Source organism: Pinus tabuliformis, chromosome 2_2, assembly GCF_031772625.1.
Source record: "Pinus tabuliformis cultivar Carrire ecotype Pingquan chromosome 2_2, CPIR1, whole genome shotgun sequence".
NCBI lineage: Eukaryota > Viridiplantae > Streptophyta > Pinopsida > Pinales > Pinaceae > Pinus > Pinus tabuliformis.
The window spans coordinates 1,155,299,479-1,155,320,468 of record NC_142300.1 but is presented as its reverse complement, the minus strand read 5'-3'; the positions used below and the strand labels follow the sequence as shown (position 1 = coordinate 1,155,320,468).

The following is a 20,990-nucleotide window of genomic DNA, read 5'->3' as shown; positions in this document are numbered from 1 at the left end:
TGGCGCAAAACTAGCAGTTAGGAAGCTCAGATCAGAAAACAAAGGCCGTTTCTGATGCGCGATTAGCGGCATCGCTGGGCAAAACCCCTTGAGCAGGTATAGCCCCAAGCGCTCGGTCACAAGGAAAACTGGAAAACCGTGGGAAAAGTGCCAAAACCGAAGGCAGGTCTCGCGATCCAAAACCGGCGGAATATTGGAGGCGTTTTGGGCGGTAAGCGGAATTGGTAGGGGAACGAGCGATTCCATACATTGAACGACACGTGTCCGGCGGATGAGAGAGAAAACCGCTCTCATCGCAGGCTAACGTCCGAGCAAGTCAACCGCGCAATAAGAGCGATAACCGTAGGATCTGGAGGCCCCAGATCTAACGGCGGAGATTGCGCCCGATGGGAAACCGGATTCGGAAGGAGAAAATAAGCTACAGCGCATAAGGTTTGAAGTCCGATTCGACTGCTGACCTGGCGGATGAATCATTTCACAAGGTAACTGAAATACCAAACCATTTGAGGAAGCGCTGGCGCTCAGTTTGTGAAGGGACAAGTAGCCACCTCCCTGTCAGATGTTACACAGTGGCGATGATGCAGAGGTAGGAAATTCCAAGCGGACAGCAGCAGGCGATCGGAAGAGGCGGAAGAGAAAGCGAACAGTCAAGGGATGGATTGGCTTTAAGCCATGAACAGACAAAGAAAAGATAGTGCGGAAGGAGACAATGAGCCAAAGAAACAGAACAGAAATTGAAGCAGAGAACAAAGAGCCGAGTTGACCTGCAGAGCTAAGGCAACATCGGGCAGACATAACCAGGCTTGAGAGGTTCAAGCAATCCCTATGAGGATATCTGTCGGGAACTGAGTACCAAATTGGACTCATCCCATTAAGACCAGTTGAGGTCATGACTTGGTAAGGGGGAGTCTGTGCACTCTAGTGGCTTGGGAAATCCAAGTACCACCCTACTAAGCATAATCTGTTTCAAGAGACTCAGATTGAGCTCCTCATTGTAAAAACTCTGCTTAAAGACACAATAAAATAAGGCCACCATTAAAAGTTGGACCAGAGACGTAGCCCTGGAGGATAGGGTGAACTCCTTATTAAATTGTTGTGTTTTTGCATTCGCTTGTTGTGTTTCTCTTACTGTTTTCCAGTGTCCGTGTATTTTGCAATCTTTATCGATCTGTTGCCTAAGATAACATAGACACACACCAGCACATGAGTCTGTAATACCTTCATTAATTAGTTAACTGAGATCACTCTCAAGTGATTTTTAGATCAAGGAACTTCACTTGCAACACATACAATGGGGCAAGTGTGTTGACTATGTGATGTGTTCACAAAGCTTAATAGAAAAGATAGATGAAGTTAGTATTGGAGAGCATATTTGGGACTTAAAATTAGACCATAACCCATTTTTTGTAAGGTTATCATAGTTAGAAGAAAGGTAGCATAGTAGGAAAATGCAATGCTCTCGAAAATCACTATCAAGGGGCAAAATTCTTCTAACACAAGAAAATGGTGCTATCTTCAAGACAATGTTAGAGAGATTAATTCAGAAGGAGAAAACTAGTTTCAAACACTTCAACAGCCATGAGTTAACAAATATAATTCAAAGTGCACTTGAGAAGTGCAAAAGAGCAAAAAATAGGAAATCAAAATCAAATTGCTTTCCTGTAAATGCTTGGTTTGATGAGGAATGCAAAATGGCAAGGAGAACCTTGAAAAAGGTAGGAAAAGAGAAGATGAATGTAAAGTTATATAAGCAGATACTAAAAAGGAAAAAAGATGAGTTCATGCAAACAAGGAGAGAAGAGTTAATGTATTTAAACAAGAGTAATCCAAGCTTTTCTGGTCGGAACTACAACCAAGGAAGAAGCAAATTGAAAATAATATTACAGCCAATCAATGGTTTGAATATGCAAGGCAACTCTATGAGAAAGAATCTGAGGCGGAGTCCCCCCTAGGATCAACACAAATTCAAAGCTCTTCACATTACAGGAAGTGGAGAATGGAATTAAGAAGCCGAAAACAGGAAAGGCAAAGGACTTGGTTGAACTTCAAGTAGAGTATCTGAAATGGAGAATGAACGCTCTTGCACCACACATCATGAAAATATTCAACAACATTATTCAGCAAGGATTCCCAAGAGACTGGACAACTAGCCTAGCAATACCCCATTTTAAAAGTGGAGACATTAATAATCCATCCGACTATAGAACAATTATGATCAATCCTTTGTTTGCAAAGCTTTTCGGCAGCATGGTAGAAGACAGAATTAGCAAGTGGGCAGAAATAAAAGACAAGAGGGCAAGAGGACAAGCGGGTTTTAGGCGGGTTTTGAGACACATTGTTGAAAAGGTTTCGGGGATAAAGAAGAAGTATTTTGCTGCTTTGTTGACTTCAAAAAAACCTTTGACACAGTCCCTAGGGATAAGTTGTGGCGTAGAATGGAAGAACTTGAAATTCTTGTGCATTATAGAGCCGCTGTCCATAGACTTTATGAAGAAGTGAAAGTCAAAATTAGAACCTCAACAGGTATTTCAGAAAGCCTTGGAAGTGACATTGGAGTCAAGCAAGGTTGCCCTCTATCCCCCACTCTTTTGGGTCTATATATTGATAAATTGGAAGAGTGGCTGAATCTGCAAGATGGAGATGGTGTTCGGTTGGGGGAGTTTGTGATAAAGCTTCTTTTATATGCTGATGATATTGTATTGATTTCTAAATCGGCCCCTGGATTGCAAATGCACTTATATGCCCTTGAGCATTTTTGTAGAACAGTGGAGATGCAAGTCAATACTAGCAAGACCAAGATAATGATTTTTTCTAATAAAAGGAAGCAGAGCCAGCATACTTTCTTCTTTGAAGACAACATTCTTGAAGAAGTAAATGAGTACAAGTACCTTGGGATTGATTTCAACAACAAACTCAATTGGGAGGACTGTAGAAAGAAGAGAATTTTAGGAGGGTGGAAAGCATTATATGCTCTTCAAAACAGATGTAGAGAGGCAGAGCTATGGGATTGGAAAACGATTAAAGTGCTTTTTGGACAGTGATGCTATATGGGTGTGAATTGTGGGCTAGCAACACTCTTGTCTCAAAATGGAAACAAATTGAGAAAATCCAAAAACGTTTGATCATGAGCAAGTTCAAAATAAAAAGTTCAGTACCTTATGAGATAATGTTGAGTAAAACAGGAGCAACTTCCATTGAAGCAATTGCTATGGTGTGGCTCATAAGATACCTAAAAAGAATTGAACAAATGAGAGTAGGTAAATGGCCTAATGTTATCTTCAATGAAGGCATGAGTGAAAGAAAGAAAACATGGATGAAACAAAACTACATATGGATGCAAAAATGGAATATCTACCTCAATGCCTGTCTCACAAATAGCAAGGAGCTAAAGGATTTTGTTATGGAGAAGTTTCGTAAAAAGGTATGGGGAAAAGAGTTGGGTAGAAAGAAGAAATATTACATGAGGAATTCAACCCTACGTATGATTTACAACAAAAAGAGTTCATTGGAGCTAGCATTTCGTAGAGGGCAAAGGATCTTATTGCTCAATTAAGGACCAACTCACATCAACTTCGGTGTGAAACAGGACCGTAGAAAAAGCCTAAAGAAGCTTGGGAAGAACAGGCGTGTACATTTTGCACATCTGGGGCTGTGGAATCGGAAAACATTTCATTTTAGAATGTGATGCATTCAAAGACATCAGAGAGTTATGAGAACATGTTAGCATCAGTTTCTTGGCATTATCTTTTTAGCGAGGGGATTGTTGGAAGGTTGGGTCAGCTCATCATCAATTTGAATCGGAAAATGATTGAATTGCAAAGAGAGAAAAACAGGGAACTAATGGTCTCATAGACTATTTTTAGTCTCGTGTGGACCTTAAAATATCATTTCATTTCACCTCTCCATTGTGTACACATGGTTCTGGAGATTTACACACATGCTAAAATGAAATATCCAAGCTGGCCCCGTCAACGCAGCATCTACAACAGCACATTGGAAATCAGTTTTACATGGAAGATAGTTACCAGCTCCTACGCATACCAGCTAGAGAAACCTCCATGCAAAGGGCTCCACACAGCAAAGATGTTTCCTAGATACACACATCTCTAGCTGGCAGCTTCCACACAGTCCACTTCAACTTGTACGCAGAACTGATTGATAGCCAATGCGTGGATCATGTACAGAAATTGTTAGCAGCCAGTTATACTCATTTTTCAGAGGTGTCAACAGCAGTTTGAGACTCAACTTTACGTGGGAGTTGGGAGGCAATCTTATGTGGGAGTTTGCTCCCAGTGCACCTATCATCAATCACACTTGGCAGCCCATCAAATTAGCACATGAAGAAAAGAATTATACGCAGGGAAGAAATAAAGTTCCACGCAGCAGTTAGATAACAAGGCAGATTTCACATGAAATTAAAATGTGATTAGATGGGGATTTACTCCCTCTTTTCTCCATCTCATCTTACAGTTGTAGCACAAAGGGAACATGCACAGGCAGACTTGGTGATACACTCAGCCAACAATGAAGAACACTGTCAGTCAAAGAAGACATACACAGCAGTCATATTAGCCACTTGTTTGATCACTACGACATTGATGCCACTTGTTGACACATTCTACATTGGGATTTGCTCCCATAATTCTATAAATTGAGCCATTGGGCTCCCATTATGAATGATATTGTTACTAGCTATTGTGCTTGCGGAAGCGTTGTTGCCTTGTACACTTTCAGAAATATCAATAAAGACTTTGGGGTTTCATTCATGAGGTGTTCCTCCTTAACTCATACTTAGCTCATAGTGTGATGAATTGTTGATCATTGGTATATGCCAAATTCATTTTACTCATGCTTTGATCTAATTTGCTTTCATATGCTCTTGTGGATTTGTTAATGTAGAGCTATCTTGCATTGACATTTGATCTAGAAGTATGCCTTGGGTATAGAATGCTCTAGTTGGTTTCAAATAAATCTCTAGAGTTTCTTACCATTGTTTATTGCTAAATCTATATGGAACTAATTCTTGATTGAAGTTTTGTAACGGGAACATCTTGTTGGGATCAAAGAGCAAGCATTGGGGTAAGTCTTTGGAGAGACCAACCCACTCTTGATACATTCTCAAAAGAGCTCTCATTTGTTCTTTGAGGTTTCATAGTCTTATCTTACAAAGTGGTCTTGTAGGGATTTTGGGACATAGCTTGTACACAAGCCAAGTCAATTTTATTTAAATCATTTATCTCAAACTCTTCTCCTCATATTGATTTTATTTTGCTATTGAAGAGCATGTTGAAAATTAGGAAATGACAGGGGTCTTGCTCTAATTCCTTGGTCTAATTTTGTAGAATATTTGTAGATATGATTTACTAATATTTCTCTCTATTTTCCACTAATTTTGAGGGCTGGTTTTGGAGAAAAATCAGAAAAAAAAAAATTACACTCTTTGTTCATCTTTGTTGGCAGTATTGAGGGATTGCATGTTCGGAAACTACTAACACTTATTGTAAACCCTTCGCACTGATTTTGGAGCTATTGAAGACTGATTTTTCTGTTGGTCATGAGCTAACAAGGGGCAGCCTTCATCTCTGCTGGGCCGTGGGCATTTGGAAGAAACTTTCACCTTGTTTCCCTTGCATAAGGGCTACCATATATCTCTGTTGAAGGGAAGACCATTCGCTGTCCCAAAATTCTGTCATAACAGCCATCAAATCTGCCCTTTTCTCTTCCTTTGTTGGCAGATTTCATCATCTCAAGAGGCTAGATTTCCAAGACATTATTTTGAGGAATTTCTCTTGTATTCCATTGCCAAAGTTTTGTGAAATTCTGTCATTACTTTCTCAAGAAAGGAGGTCTAGTGTTCAAGTTTCAAGCAATTATTGTGAAGACTCACCTTGAAGTTTAGTTGAGGACTTTGAAAGGCCCTTTTCTCATTGTAACATTAATAAAAGATATAATTTGTTTGAGGGATCTTGGGATTTCTCCCATGGTATCCTATCTCCCCATTTAGAGGGAGGCTTCTCTTGGGTGGATTGACTTTGCATGGTTTAAACTTTCACACTTCAATCATTTGCATGCATCTTTAATGTTCTAAATTGTTGAACACTCACATTAATTCTAGGTACACAAAGGTGGAGTGAATGATCACTCTCAATAACTCCTCATCACAATCATTGTTTGTAATATCATGCTTTGAAGATGTCACACAGTTATGATGACAGGGGAATGAAGGGTGAGAGAAAGGAGTGCAACAAATAGGTCGCTCAATGTGATGGTCACATCGGAGAGGGGAGGTCGTGGAGTGATCATAATCCTGAGGATGGGTCAAAGGGAATAAAGTATATTCAATGAAGGGTTCTTTCTTGACACCATATTCAGAAAGGGGAAAAGGGGCATGGTCACTCAAGGCTATACCAAAAGGGACAAGGGACTTACTTGAGGAAGACTCAAGGTGATGAACAAGAGGTAAAGACATAGGGGAGGGTGAATTGTCATATTCAACGGGTTTTTCTTCCCCACAATCTAAAGGCTCGAGTGATTTGAATACATAATCATAAGGTGGGTAGGTAAGAGCCTCATTGCTTTCCTCATTATAAGCATCAAATGTTGGGCTTTCATTAAAAGGAGAGTCAAGGATTGGGCTTTTCATTAAAAGGAGAGTCAAAGATTGGGTTTTCATTAAAAGGAAAGTCAATCACTTCCATCAAAGATTGTCCTTCTTCATGCAAGGGAAAACAATATTTCTCCTTCCCAAGGGTATCGATGGAGATGTCATCGCAAGTAATGCCCGAGATAAAGGAAAAACCAATCTCAATCTCATCTTCTTTGTTAGTATCATAAATGGGAGGACAATCAAATTGAGGCCCAACAATCTCCCATTTGTCGTTTTCAATGTGGAAATAATCTCCAATGTCATCTTCCAAGGAGCTTATGGGATCACCTTCCTTAAGGTTCTCAAAAGGAGAGTCGTCAGGAGTGATACCCTTGAGAAAGGTAAGTTCAATCTTAGCCTTACTTTCCATAGCCTCATTCTCCTCAACACGTGCTCTCAGAATCATCCTATCCATCCTGTGGCCCCAACGAGGGCTCATCTTCGAGATTCTCAAGGTCATCTTCATCCTGGTTGCTTGACAAGCGAGATCCCTCTTTTTCTCTCTTCTCTTGAAGAACAATGGCTAAGGTATTTGTTACATGATTTTGGTAATACGCTTCTAGGAGGACAGCATTAGTGAGGTTCAGTGTTGCACGAAGCGCCCCCCCCCCCCCCCGGATCGAAGCTCCGAAGCGCACCCCGTACGGAAGCGCCTAGGAAGCGTCGTACGAAGCACGCTTCGGGAAATTTTTAGCGCTTCCTGGAATTTCGAAGCACCAGCTCCGAAGCGCGCTTCGGGCCGCCGAAGCGTGGCGCTTCGGAGCAGGAAGCGTGCGCTTCACGCACGCTTCCGTACGCTTCAGCGGAAAGGGGCGCGCCCAAGGGAGAAAAACACATTTTTTTTTTTATTTTTTTTTTAAGTTATGTTCACTCAACCTTAAGGGGGTGGGTTAGGGTGAGGTTAGAGTGAGGTTAAGGTGAGGAATGAAAAGAATAAAGCCCCCATTCATTCCTCATTTTCTCACTTTGAGTTTATGAGAGTTGGAGAAGAGAAGAGAGGAGAGGAGAAGAGAAGAGAGGAAAGGAGAGGAGAAGAGAGGAGAGCTTGGAGGAGTGAAGGAGGAGCTAGGAGAAGGAGGAGGAGCTTGGAGCAAGAGCTTGGAGGACTTCATCTACAAGAGCTAAAGAGGTAAGTTCAAACCCCAAACTCCCTTGTTTTTTTGAAATTTTTTTTGTATTTTTCTCCTCCCTCTCCTACTCTTTCCCATTGTTTCTACTTGCTCCTTTATTTACAGGTTGTCGTTGTCCACCACCTATATCCATATTCCAAGATGGTGTTCTTTTGGCTTCTATGTATCATTCCACTCTTGGTTTTAATGATGGCAAGGGTGAGGAATAGAAGGGAAGAAATAGAAGAGGACATTGGTGATGGTCCTAATAGTAGTGACCTAATGTATGATGAGGAGGAAGGGTTTGAAGAGGAAGGGGACACTGAAACACAAGATGGGAAAGCTACATCAACACCCTTGTGGAACTATGTGACCAAACTTGATGGGGGAAAGGGTGGTGGATCTTACAAATTTGTGTGCCCTCATGGTTGTCATGGAGGAAAACCATATTGTGGTTCATATACCCGTCTGAGGAGGCATCTTTGTGGGGTGCTGGACAGGGATGAAAAAAAGTGTTCTGTGGGGGTACAAATTTGCCCAAACATTTCAACTAAAGAAAGAAGAAAATACATCCAAATAGAGATGGCTGCACAACAAAAAAACAAGAAACAAAAAACTCATTCTGAATCAAGTGCAACCTCTAAATTTGGTAGTTGCTCATCTCCTCATGGTACTTCTGCAAGCTCTGGAGGTAGAAGAACAATAGGGGATTTCCTTAATGTTGCTGGGAGGGATGATGTGGATGGAAAGATAGTCCGTTTTCTTTGTGCTTGCGGTGTACCATTCAATGTGCTTCGCTCTCCCTATTGGCATGACATGGTAAAGGCCATCAATGAAGCCCCAAAAGGATACAAGGCCCCCAACTATGAGAAAGCTAGAACAGTGTTATTAGAAAGAGAAAAAGCTAAGGTTCAAAGAGCTTTGACACGTTTTACAAATGAGTGGGTAGATTCTGGGGTATCCATTGTATCAGATGGGTGGACAAATATTAGAAACCAACATTTGATAAATGTTCTTGGTGTTTCTTCTAGTGGTGCAGTGTTTATTGCATGTCATGACTCCTCCTCCATCACTGCATCTGCACAAAACATTGCAGATCTCCTATTGAAATCAATCAAAGATGTTGGTCCGAATAATGTGGTTCAAGTGATCACAGATAATGCAGCAAATTGTAAGGCAGCAGGAAAAATTATTAAGCGTACTCATCCACACATCTTTTGGTCTGGGTGCCTGGTTCACACATTGAACCTTTTGATGCATGATATTGTGAAACACAAAGAATGTGGGTGGATTGCTGAGGTTTACAGGAGAGGGAAGCAGCTCATTAAATTCATCACAGGGCATACAAGGGTAAACTACTTCTATGGCACTTACTCCAAGTTGCAATTGCTTAAAATTGCAAAGACAAGATTTGCTAGTTATTACCTCACCTTTAGGCGGCTAGTGAAGGTGAGATAAGCTTTAACTAATCTGGTGTGTGCTGAAACATGGGATGAAATTAACACTGACATAGATGGTGCTAATGCAGTCAAGGACACTGTTCTTGACAGTTACTTTTGGGGACAGGTTAAATATGTTTTGCAATTCACCATACCAATTTATTACATGATCAAGTTTGCAGATTCAGATCGACCAGTAATTGGGGAGGTGTATGAGCAAATGGATAGCATGTTGGGGCAGATTAAAGACATTGTTGAGCCTAGAGATATCACCTTGTACAATTATATTCGTGTAGAGGTGCAAAACCGATGGGAAATGCTAAATATTCCACTACATGCATTAGCATATGTTTTGACACCTAAATACTATCATCCATCATGGCTTTCAACACCAGCACCTAGGGGGGGAAGCAGGAGAAAACCACACCAAGATCAAGAGGTTCACCAAAAATATATGGCTGCATTGAGTAAATTAATCCCTGATGAGGAGGACACTGCATTGGTACGGAGACAGGTGAGCAACTATACGCTCAACACTGGTCCATTTGGGAGCATGCATGCAATTAAAGATCAAGAGACTTTTTCTGCTCTTGAGTGGTGGAACATGCATGGAGGGGGTACTCCACTTCTACAGAGTTTGGCATTGCGGGTGCTATCACAGGTGGTAAACACTTCTTCTGCAGAGAGGTGTTGGAGCTCTTATTCTTTCATCCACAGTGTTAAAAGGAACAGGTTGAATTTAGACCGGGCAGAGAGCTTGGTTTATGTTCATTACAACTTGCGATTGTTGTCCCATTACTGTGAAGATGCAAAGTCTAATAAAGACTTGTTGATTTGGGACAAGAATCCAGAGGAGCCCAATTTGGAGGATGGAGTGTTGCGACTAGAGCAATTAGAGGATGCTCTTATCCAGGTATGTCCATTGTGGTATGAATTTTCCAATTTTCCCTTATAAAGCATTTCTCTAATTCATGTTTTTTAATTTTTTTGTTAACTAATGTTTTTTTTTTTGCATGAATTTTTTGAGCGATTCTAGGATGATGATGACCGTGTTGATATGCCACCACCCCCACCCCCATCTGGTCCCTTGGTTCCTAGGTTCCATGGTTCAACACCAACAGCAGGGGGTTCTTCTTCATCAGTTTCAGTGCCACGACTTCCACAGGCACCATCTTCTTCATTGCCACCACGTGGAGGCCCGCCACCACGTTCTATTCGTGGTGGAAGGAGGAGAGATTAGTAGATATATTCACAATCTACTACTTTTTGTCATAGATTACTCATTAGACTTCTAGACTTGTGAATTTGAATTTTGAACCTTTTTGGCTTGGCGGTGACCAAGTGACATATTTTGTAAACATTATTATTTGAATTTTGGACATGACAAATGTTGACAGTTGCTCACTTGCTAGATAAATCATAATATGCTCAATGTTTTATGTTTTATGTTTTATAATATGCTTAAATGTTTTATGTTTTATAATATGCTTAAAAATTTGATGTATGTTTGTAATAGCTAGAATATAGATGATTGTTGTACATACTAGTAACTACAAAGGAATCATGGATGCCATATCTATCTTGATTTATGCAAAAATATGCATGTTTTCATGTCTTCTACAATTAATTTGGTATTTGGGATGTTTGTTTTGAGTATAAATGCAAAAAAATATAAATATATATATATATATAGCAGACGCTTCCGCGGACGCTTCGCTTCCTAGATTTTTGGAAAATGACGCTTCGGCGTCCCCGCTTCCAAAAAACGCTTCCGCTTCGCTCCCGCTTCGTGCAACATTGGTGAGGTTCTCTTTATATTCACGTTTCATCTTATGAAGCTTCACCTCTTCATCATATAAATGGGAGAATACTTCATTAGAATTACATTCCCTTACAGGGAGCTCATGGGATCACCTTCCTCAAGGTTCTCAAAAGGAGAGTCATCAAGAGTGATACCCTTGAGAAAGGTAAGTTCAGTCTCGGCCTTACTTTCCATAGCCTCATTCTCCTCAACACATGTGCTCTCAGAATCATCCTATCCATCTTGCGGCCCCAACGAGGGCTCATCTTCGAGATTCTCAAGGTCATCTTCATCCTGGTTGCTTGACAAGCAAGACCCCTCTTCTTCTCTTTTCTCTTGAAGAACAATGGCTAAGGTATTTGTTACATGATTTTGGTAATACACTTCTAGGAGGAGAGCATTAGTGGGGTTCTCTTTATATTCACATTTCATCTTATGAAGCTTCACCTCTTCATCATATAAACGAGAGAATACTTCATTAGAATTACATTCCCTTACTAACCCCTGCATGACCTACTATATTCATCCATTCTTTCTTGCGTGATTTGGTGGCTTTCAGGATCCAACTCTTCATCATCCTCAGAGATGTCTTTCACTTCACTGTTATTCGCACCCAATTCCATAACTGATATTTGCTCGTCATCCTCATTTTCTTGGTCATCCTGGTCATCCAAATCCTCATCTGGTAATGAGTCAAATTTTTCCTTCATCTTGTGAGACAAGGAATTAATAAATGCACTAGTATAACAGGGAAGCTCCAAGAAGAGATAATTTGTGGGCCCTTCTTCATACTCCTTCCTTATGCTATCGAGGTTTGACCTGCTCTTGTTATAAAAATTGAGTATGAAGTCTCGTTTTTGTGCTCAATTAGATGATCACAAAGCTCAAACCACGAATCCGATCTTTCCGATAGGTCTTGTTCTTCTTTGGGGCTAATGTCGTGGATACTGTCTTTAACCATTTTCATGATCTTGCATATAATGCGAAAATGAAGTCACCAGGGTGAATTAAAAATGACTTCACAGATGCCTGCTTCACCCTACAAACATTGACTTTGAAATTCAATGAGGAACTAGGCTTCGTTCCTCCAATGGAGTCGCCAAATGATATGTCAATTATGTTGTATGCAATGTTTTTAAAACCAGAACCGGTGACCGGACTGGTCCACCTAATGAACCGGTTTACCGACCGGAACCGGTCCAACCGGGACTGGTTTGGTCTAAACGAACCGGTTTAAAAAAATACATTAAATAATTGATTTTTAATGAAACAAAACTATTTTTAAGATGTAAAACCATGATTCCAAGCCAATAGAGACAAAATATGCAAAGTTTGCTCATTTATATACCATGTAAAGGTGAATATATCAAAATGGCACCGAGTACAATACATATCATCGACAAAATAGCAAAATACATAAGAAATGTGGCTCTAAATGGCCTATAAAGTCCAAAAACAACGCTGCAAGCTATGAGGCCATTGGCCTACTACAAGTCTACAGTGTACACATGATCAATCATCAAGTTCATCACCACTACTAGACACAGGATCATCATCAGGAGCTACATAGACATCATCTGGTTCAGAGTCTAAGGATGCCTCAGCCTGATCTGCAACCTCAGTATCAATGCCACCAATGACAATAGAAGTGGACCTAATGGAAGCACGAGTTTGTGGACCTGCACAACTAGTGCCTTCCATTGGTTCTTTGCCTTTCCTTGATGCCGCTACTGATCCTGGTTCTGATGCCGCCACATAATCTGCTTCATCCCCCGCTAAAGCCATGTTGATATCAAAATCAGCCTCAAACACAGGATCTTCAGTCTCCTCCACCCATTCTGATGTTGGATCAATATCGTCCAACACAATGGGATCTAGATCAAGTGATTTGCTCATCATTTGGTTCCTCCTCAATCGAAGGTTGTATTGCACAAAAACAAGATCATTTTACCGTTTTTGTTCCAAAGAGTTTCTCTTCTTCGTGTGTATGCGCTCAAAAACAGACCAATTGCGCTCACAACCTGAAGCACTACAAGTTTGACTGAGGACTCTAATTGCAAACCTTTGCAATTGAGGACATTGGCCACCAAATGACTCCCACCAATTTGCTGCAAAGAAAAAGACATTAATTAGTAACTTAGTTTATAATTTGAATTGTAAAGAACGTAAACAATTTTAACTTGAAAAGAAAAACAAAATGGAAATTGGAATTGCTTACCTGGTTGGTCCACATCTCTTGCCATCTTTGCCAAGTTTTGGCCAAAAGTACCACTTGCCATATTGAAAACAGTAAGTTGTCTATGTATTTCCAATTGGTCTACATGGCTAGGGACCATGCGCTCCAAGCAATCAATCAATCCAGCTCTGACCTCCCCATCATGCAAATCTCCTAGCCGATTTTTATAGTGATACTTTGGGTTCAAAAGATACCCAGCTGCATGTATAGGACGATGGAGTTGATTGTTCCATCTGTTATCAATGATCTCCCATATACGGCCATATTTAGCTAACCTATCCTTGTAAGCTGCCCGTATCTGCTCCTTTGCCTGATCCATAGCTTCATAAATGTAGCCCATGGCCAATCTTTCCCCATCCACCAACCTTAGCACCTTAACAAGGGGCTCAGTAATTTTCACAAGCTCTAGAGACCTTTTCCAAAAATAAGTGTCTAACACTTTCTTTTTGGTGTCTTTTCCATCTGGTCTACGAGCCCACCGAGATTCAAACCATTCTTCAGAGGAAAACATTTTCTGCAAGTTTTTATATTGACCATTGAGACATTGCAACGTGAGGAAGTGAGTTGCAAATCTCGTAATTGCAGGCCTAACAAGCTCTTTGCCCCCAGTGCGTTTCCTCATTAGGTTCAATACCCATGAGTGGTTGTAAATGTATTTTGTAATGCACTTGGTATGCTCTACAGTGTTTTTTACCCGCTCCACTTTGCCTATATCCTCAAGCATGAGGTCTATGCAATGTGCAGCACATGGAGTCCAAAATATGGTGTTATATTTGGTCTCAACCATCTTTCCAGCAAGAACATAGTTTGAGGCATTATCAGTGATAACCTACACAACATGCTGCTCCACAACTTCTTGAATAACGTTATCCAAAAGCTCAAATAGAAGGGTTGCATCCTTTACCTTATCAAATGCATCAACTGATTTCAAAAACATGGTTCCTTGAGGGCAAGAAACAAGGAAATTAATGATAGTGCGGTTCTTTCCATCGGACCATCCATCTGACATAATGGAACAACCTGTTTTGAGCCATGAATCTTTAAACTCAACCAAATACTCATCAATGGAAGATATCTCTTTTTGCAAAAGAGCTCCCCTCAAGTCATGCACACTAGGGCCTTTGAAGCCCTTTCCTGCAGCTATAATAGAGTCCCACATAGCTTGGTAATAAGGTGAGCGAGTAGCATTAAATGGGATATCTGAATCATACCACCATCTAGCAATGTATTGATGAGAAGTTTCTTTGCATTGTCTTTTCCAATGTTGATCCAAAGTGGGTTGAGAACTTCGCTGGGAGGAAGTGGGATTAGAAGAGACAATGTTGGCAAAAGATGAGAAATAACTTTGGATGTTTGTTCTCATTGTTCCTTTTGATGGTTGGCCAACAGAAGGATGAACATAGTGAAAGGGGTCATTGGTGGAAGGGATAGAAGAGGAGTCTTGAATCTCATAATCATCATACCCACTCTCTTTCATGGCTTCTAATAATTCCCTCTTCCTTGCAATGTCATCTTGGATGGCCTTCTCCCTAGCCTTATCCTCATAAAAATTTTCAAGCTTGGAAATGTATTCTGCCCTAATAGGACCTAACAGTGCATTTGGTGCATCACATGGCTTTACTTGGCCTCTTATCCCAGCCAAGTGTTGTTTCAACCTAAGAATACCCCCACCTCCAATAGATTTATGGCATAATTTGCATATCATTTTTCCATCAATTACATCACAATGAGCCCATGCACTGTCCTTTCCTTTTGGAGCCATGTTTGCTTAAAATAATAACAATTTGCAAAGAAATCTGCCATTTAAAAAAAAATTGCAGCTAAGCAACATGGAAAACCAAAGATAAATGTAGGAAAACAAATGCACATGCAAGCTACAAAATTTGATAGCATAGAGCTAGAGAGTTTATAGCATACATGATAGATCATAGAAGTGAGAAGTTTATAACACATTTAAAAAAAAAAAGAAAAAAAAAAAAAAATATTCATGGACAGTGGACCCAAATGAGGAATTATCAAGTGCAAATCCTTACCTGGAAATGCAAACTAGCTTCCTTAGCCTCCTCTTGAAGATGGCAACTCCACTGAAGCTACACACTATCTCCAAAATAGCTCCAGCTCCAACTCCAACTCCAAGATGACTACTTCAGCAAAAACTCCACACTCTCCAAGCTCACAAACAAACTCACAAACATTCCAAATCAGTTGTGTGAGACAAATGAGAGTGAGAGGGATCTCTTATAGCTTGGAGAGGGTGTTTTTGGAGGGAAAACACCTTTAGTTCCCCCCAAAACCCCTAAACCACAGTCAAAAATCCGCTTTTTGCATGTTTCGGTGGGCGTGCCTAAAACCGGCCGGTTTGATACAAACCGGCAGGTTCCATCCTAAACCAGCCGGTTTTCACCGGTTAGGGCTAAAAAATGGCGAAATGGCCTTTCCAGCCGGGTTTTTTTGCCGGTTTAGACCGGTGGCCTTGCTAACCGGTCGGTTAGACCGGTAACCGGTTTTTAAAAACGGTTTTGAAAACACTGGTCGTATGGGGAACAACACACATGTTTCGTGTCCCTGGAAACGGGGCCAAAATGTTACTGCTCAAACTTGCAAGGGACCTAAGGGGATTCCTAAAGGGAAAATGCTAGGCCAAGGGCAAAAAATGGAGACGTAGCCCACTGTCACCTCAGCTAGGCTCCCTTCTATTCACAAACTTTCACCGATGGAAGGAGACCCGATATGTATGGAGTCACTAATGAATGATAAGTCAATGGATATGAGTGACCCACACCTTTTCCCAAAAAATTTCAAGGATAGAGCTTACTTGCTTTCTAAACAAGGTACTCTGAGTTTCTAGGGAAAGGAAGAGAGGATTTGAGGGCTACGTTTAAGGGAATAGGCTTGTGAAGGAGTTCCCCAATCCCTAAAATCCCTATTAGAATTGGTATCCTGGATACTTCTTGAAGAATATTCTTTTGAAGGAACGGGACCACACAGGGCCAAGTGGGCCCTGTCTAGGATATGAGGAAGGTATGAAGCAACCAATGATATTCTTACCCTAGACAAAGTGGGGGAAAGGATCAAGAGAAGAATTTCACCTGAAGATGTTGTCTTGACCCTATGAGGTACTAAACTTGGGGATGGCAAGGCAAGTTTTGATCACAAAGCTAGGGCTTGACTTTTCATCCAACTCCACTGTCGAAATGGCTTCAAAATTGGAGGAGGACAAGAGGAAAGGCCAATGCAGGAGACCCTAGGAGATCGAATTTTTTTTATGGTTGGCTTGTCGGGAAATTGATGCCCTAGTCACCCCAATGTGGTTAGTCCCGGAAGAATGTGAGACAATGTGGATTTTAGTGACCACCCTTGGTAGATCAATGCCTTAACCTTTGGGAGAATGGAATCTATGTAGAGTAAGAGTAGGATTTCTTGGTTCCCAGTCAAGGAGGCCTCAAGATCACTTTGTTTGCCTTCTAGGTCAAGAAGAAGCAACCCTCCAGCTTTTATACTTCAATATGCAAGAGAAATGGCTTGTCAAGCTCAAATTTTACCCCTAGTAGATTTCGCTCCTATTACATGGCCCATACATTGAAGGAAATGCTATAATAGAGACAAATTCTACAATATTAAGCAGTAAATGCATGCAATAATTTTATGCCCTAGAACAGCTAAAATCCCAGCCTAACATATATGACAAAAGTAAAAAAAATAACATCAAAAGCACGTACTTAAATGTAATAGAGTATATCCAGTGATTCACAATTGACAATAAAGAAGCTCCAAGAGAAGATAGACCAATATCCATACGTCAAAACTCATCCATAAATCTCCAATTTAGCCTTAGAAAAAGTGCGAAAATCTCAAGAGAGATAAGAGATCCAAACCAAAATGATGATGAGAAATGATCTCACCTCGCTTGTATTTATAGACAACTAAGGAGTCTGAATTAGCCTCCTTGACCTACATAAGCCCCAAAAATAAAATAATGTTCTAATAATAAAACCTTTGGTGACAAGCCCACCAAACTAGCTCATAAATGAAAAGATAAGCCTCTCAACAGGTCAAATAATAATATATGCATGTCGTAGGGCCGTCTAAGAGGCCGAATGAGATCCATGGGTGCCATAAATGAAGAAAAGGACACTCAAGAGCAGTGGACAAGGGGGTGGCCCTTTGTAATAACCTGTGGATCTCCAAAGGACATTTGGGAGCACACAACCTATGGTTCTCCAAATGACATTTGGGAGCACACAAGCCTCCTGATGGGTCTCCAAACAAATCAAAGATGCAAGTAGATGGCCCTCAAGGGCTAGGATGATGGTGTAGGTGATACCACATCATTGTGCGAGTCCTGTATCATCTGCCAAGTGTATGGTGTACAATTGGGGCCAGTTGGGCACGATGGATCATATGCATCCTCCTCGTCCTATAAGTGAACCACGAGCAATCTCTGAATGGCCATGGGGGTCCATGGAGTGCAATCTGTTGCTGTGGAGGCCCATGGCTCTCAACACACACCCTACATGTGCCATTTTAGCCCTCTGGAGGATTAGGACCCCATATAGGGAGACCAAACACAAGGTGGGAACCATCTGCAATCCTGCATAAGATCCAATGCGTCCCCTAGCCTTCCAATACAACAAGTCATTAGAGAAATCGACTAACTGAGCTTACCTAATCATGGACCACAAGTGGGACTTCATAATGGCTTGCCTTTCCATAATGGGCTTCGGGATGTGCCAATGTCTTCTAAACTCCAAATGGGGTTAACCAATAATCCTATTAGGTGGTTTCTACTTCTAAAGGGGATAATATGGTCAAGGTGCACCCTTCAAGAGGTGGTGGCATGTGACAGATAGATGAATGGAGTAGGAAATGAGAAGGGGCAGCCCTGGGTCACATGTTGGAGTACAAGGGTAGCTAATAAGAGGGAAGCCCACACTTGGGTTTATAATGTGTAGGAGGGAGCAATTGTGGTACATAAGGTGCCTCGGCCTTGATTTTTCAACCCTTCCTTATATGCCTTTTGCCTTTTCATGATTTTCTTTGATTAATTGCTCAGGGCTGAAGGGGTCAGACCATGATGTATAAGATATAGCGGTGAATTCCCCCTTTTAAGGTGGGGCAGTTCATCGCCCACCAGGGGTTGGGACAATCATGGGTTCCTATAAGATGAAGAAGGATCATAGAACACGTAGGAACCAAGGTGATGGCCATGATGATCGGGTAGAGCTCATGTATTGGCTTTTTGTTAATTTTAGGTATGCTCTATGCTTAGAGCAAATTTACTTCAATTTTCCATATTAGCTCAATATCAATTCCACATTAGCAACCACATTTAGCATGATAGTAAAATGCAGATAGAACATAAACATTAATCGCAAAAGACAAGCCAAGACAAGAGGACACAAGATGTGGCGCTAGCCAGGGACAAACCCCAATGTGAGGAAACCCTTGATCAATTCTTCTTATGTTCTTCAATAGTTCAGCAGAGAGAGAGAGATAGTACATATACATCAGAAGTCAAAATTTTGACTTGACAAAATAAGAGCAGAGATGACACATGAGGTAGCAGATCTGAACTCAGGTGCTTCCATCACCATGTTGTACCTATCGTTGTGTTGCACCATGTTGCACCCATCATCACTGCGCATCATCAATATGTTGCACCCATCATCACTGTGCATCATCAATGTGCTGCACCATCACACCATGTCCATCATCACTGTGCTGCACCATCACACCATGTCCATCATCATTGTGCTGCACCATCACACCATGTCCATCATCACCATGTTGCTGCAAAACATGTTGTTGCACCCATTCATGTTGTCGCATCCATCACATCATGTTGCACCTCATTACATCATGTTGCACCTCATTATGTTGCAGCATTCATCATCACGCTGTCTTCAAACTAACATCAGCCCCAAGGTAGTCCTAGCTATGGTGTTATGGCTTGCAGCCTAGCACATAGCAATGCTGAAGAGAATGTCTTCGCAACATCCTTATTGCTGCACAATCATGCCCAGAACAGATCTCAAATGTGCCACGCTGTCATCTACAGCAATGTGACATAGTGATCTGACTTTCCTTACAGCGTCTAAGGGTTCCATGTGGACCTGTTTAACTTAATCATTTGGCTGATAGGGTCCTCTCCAACTGCGGCCAAGATGGCCTCCTTGAGGGCTGAGACTAGGGCAGTATTGGCCCTACTTTGACTACGGTTTGAAGCACAAATGACAGCTGCTAGAGACCTTTATTTCGGTGGCTGTAACCTTCACCTTTCACTGTGGCTAGGGCAGTTAGATGCCTCTCTGAAACTGCGGATTAGACTGAGTGTTTAGACTGTGGATGAGGAACCTTTTAGGCAGCGTATGGTAGCTCTCTTTGACTGCTAGAGATCCCTTAGGACTGCAGCCAAATCCTTTCATTCTTTGTGGCTAAGTTAAGACTATAGTCCTCCCAATAGGACTGCGGCTAGGGCTTGTTGCCTACATGACTGCGTATTAGTTAGGGCATCATTAGGCCAGTGGTTAGGGATTCTCCATACCAGTGTTAAGCTTCTCTATGGCAGGCGTAGAGCTAGGGAATCTTCTCTTAGGGCAGCGTATACTCTTAGGATCTCTCCTCCCACCAAAACCCAAATACAAGTGGAGAGGAAGAGATCAAAAGAGGTGTGTCTAAAATGACTTGCAAGGCACCTCTATTTATGCTAAAACGTTGAGCACAAGTGGGGGAAATTTGGTTGTTGGCTGACCTTGACAAATTGTCCCATAACACAAATAAATTCATATCTCCATGAATACATGTCGGAATCATATGATCTTTAGATCAATCCTACACCTCTCGACGAGAGGAATCCAAGAAAATTATCAATTGCCATTAATAAGTAGACCCACATGGAATTTGGCCCTAGTTGCCAAGTTTAACACTCCCTCTCAACTAGGGAGAACTCCATCTGCTAATCCATCTGCCAAACTGTACTATCTCTGCCATCAGTGCCCTGCACTACTCTGCTCTGCTGAACTATGAAGAAGAAGAAGTGATCGAGAATGTATCATACCATCCTCTATTGACCCGAAGTCAGTCCCATATAAAGAGAGTGTCTCATACCACTCTTACTGACCCGTAGTCAGCTCCAAATAGAGAGTGTCTCAAACCACTCTTACTGATCCGAAATTTGTTCCAAATAAAGAGAGTGTATCATACCACTCTTACTGATCTAAAATTAGTTCCAAAAGAGAGTGAGTTATATCACTCTTACTGACCCGAAGTCAGTTCCAATTGATCCCAGATCAATATCATCCTAGCATAGGGAGTACGATAGTAACACGATGCGTCCATCGGTACTACTATGGTCCCTATCCTCATTTCCCTACTCATTGGCCAAATGAGAGGTACTTCCCATGAGTCCCAGACTGCATGGGTAGGATGTCTCAGCAGGAGAAGGATGAACCACTCATCTTGCCTACATGTCGCCAGGGGTATCCCAGGGGAAGGCTGAACCACTCACCCTGTACACAACAAATCACTAGGGGAAGGCTGAACCACTCACCCTATGACTACGTCTCAGCAAGAGAGGGATGAACCACTCATCTTGCCTACATAGCAGACCACTAGGGGAAGGCTACTCACCCTATGGTTGCTCATCGCTCCAAGATGTACTCCCAAGCCCCCCGGAGCTCCCAAAGCTCAATGTCCATATCATACAAGACCCTTAGGAGAAAGTCTCTCCACGACTCCTAGTCGTTCTCGGAAAGTCAAG

At 41.5% G+C, this 20,990-nt stretch overlaps 2 protein-coding genes across 5 annotated transcripts in view; one reads left to right on the top strand and one right to left on the bottom strand.

Moving 5' to 3' along the window:
* Positions 1 to 20,990, bottom strand: part of LOC149197491 (uncharacterized) — a 400,746-nt gene that overhangs the window by 206,607 nt on the left and 173,149 nt on the right. The window lies entirely within an intron of this gene.
* LOC149197494 (uncharacterized) lies at positions 9,496 to 10,506 on the top strand. The gene is made up of 2 exons (XM_089405860.1): positions 9,496 to 10,107; positions 10,231 to 10,506. Exons 1-2 carry the CDS (start codon positions 9,511 to 9,513, stop codon positions 10,432 to 10,434), a joined length of 801 nt encoding a protein of 266 aa, XP_089261986.1. The 5' UTR covers positions 9,496 to 9,510; the 3' UTR covers positions 10,435 to 10,506.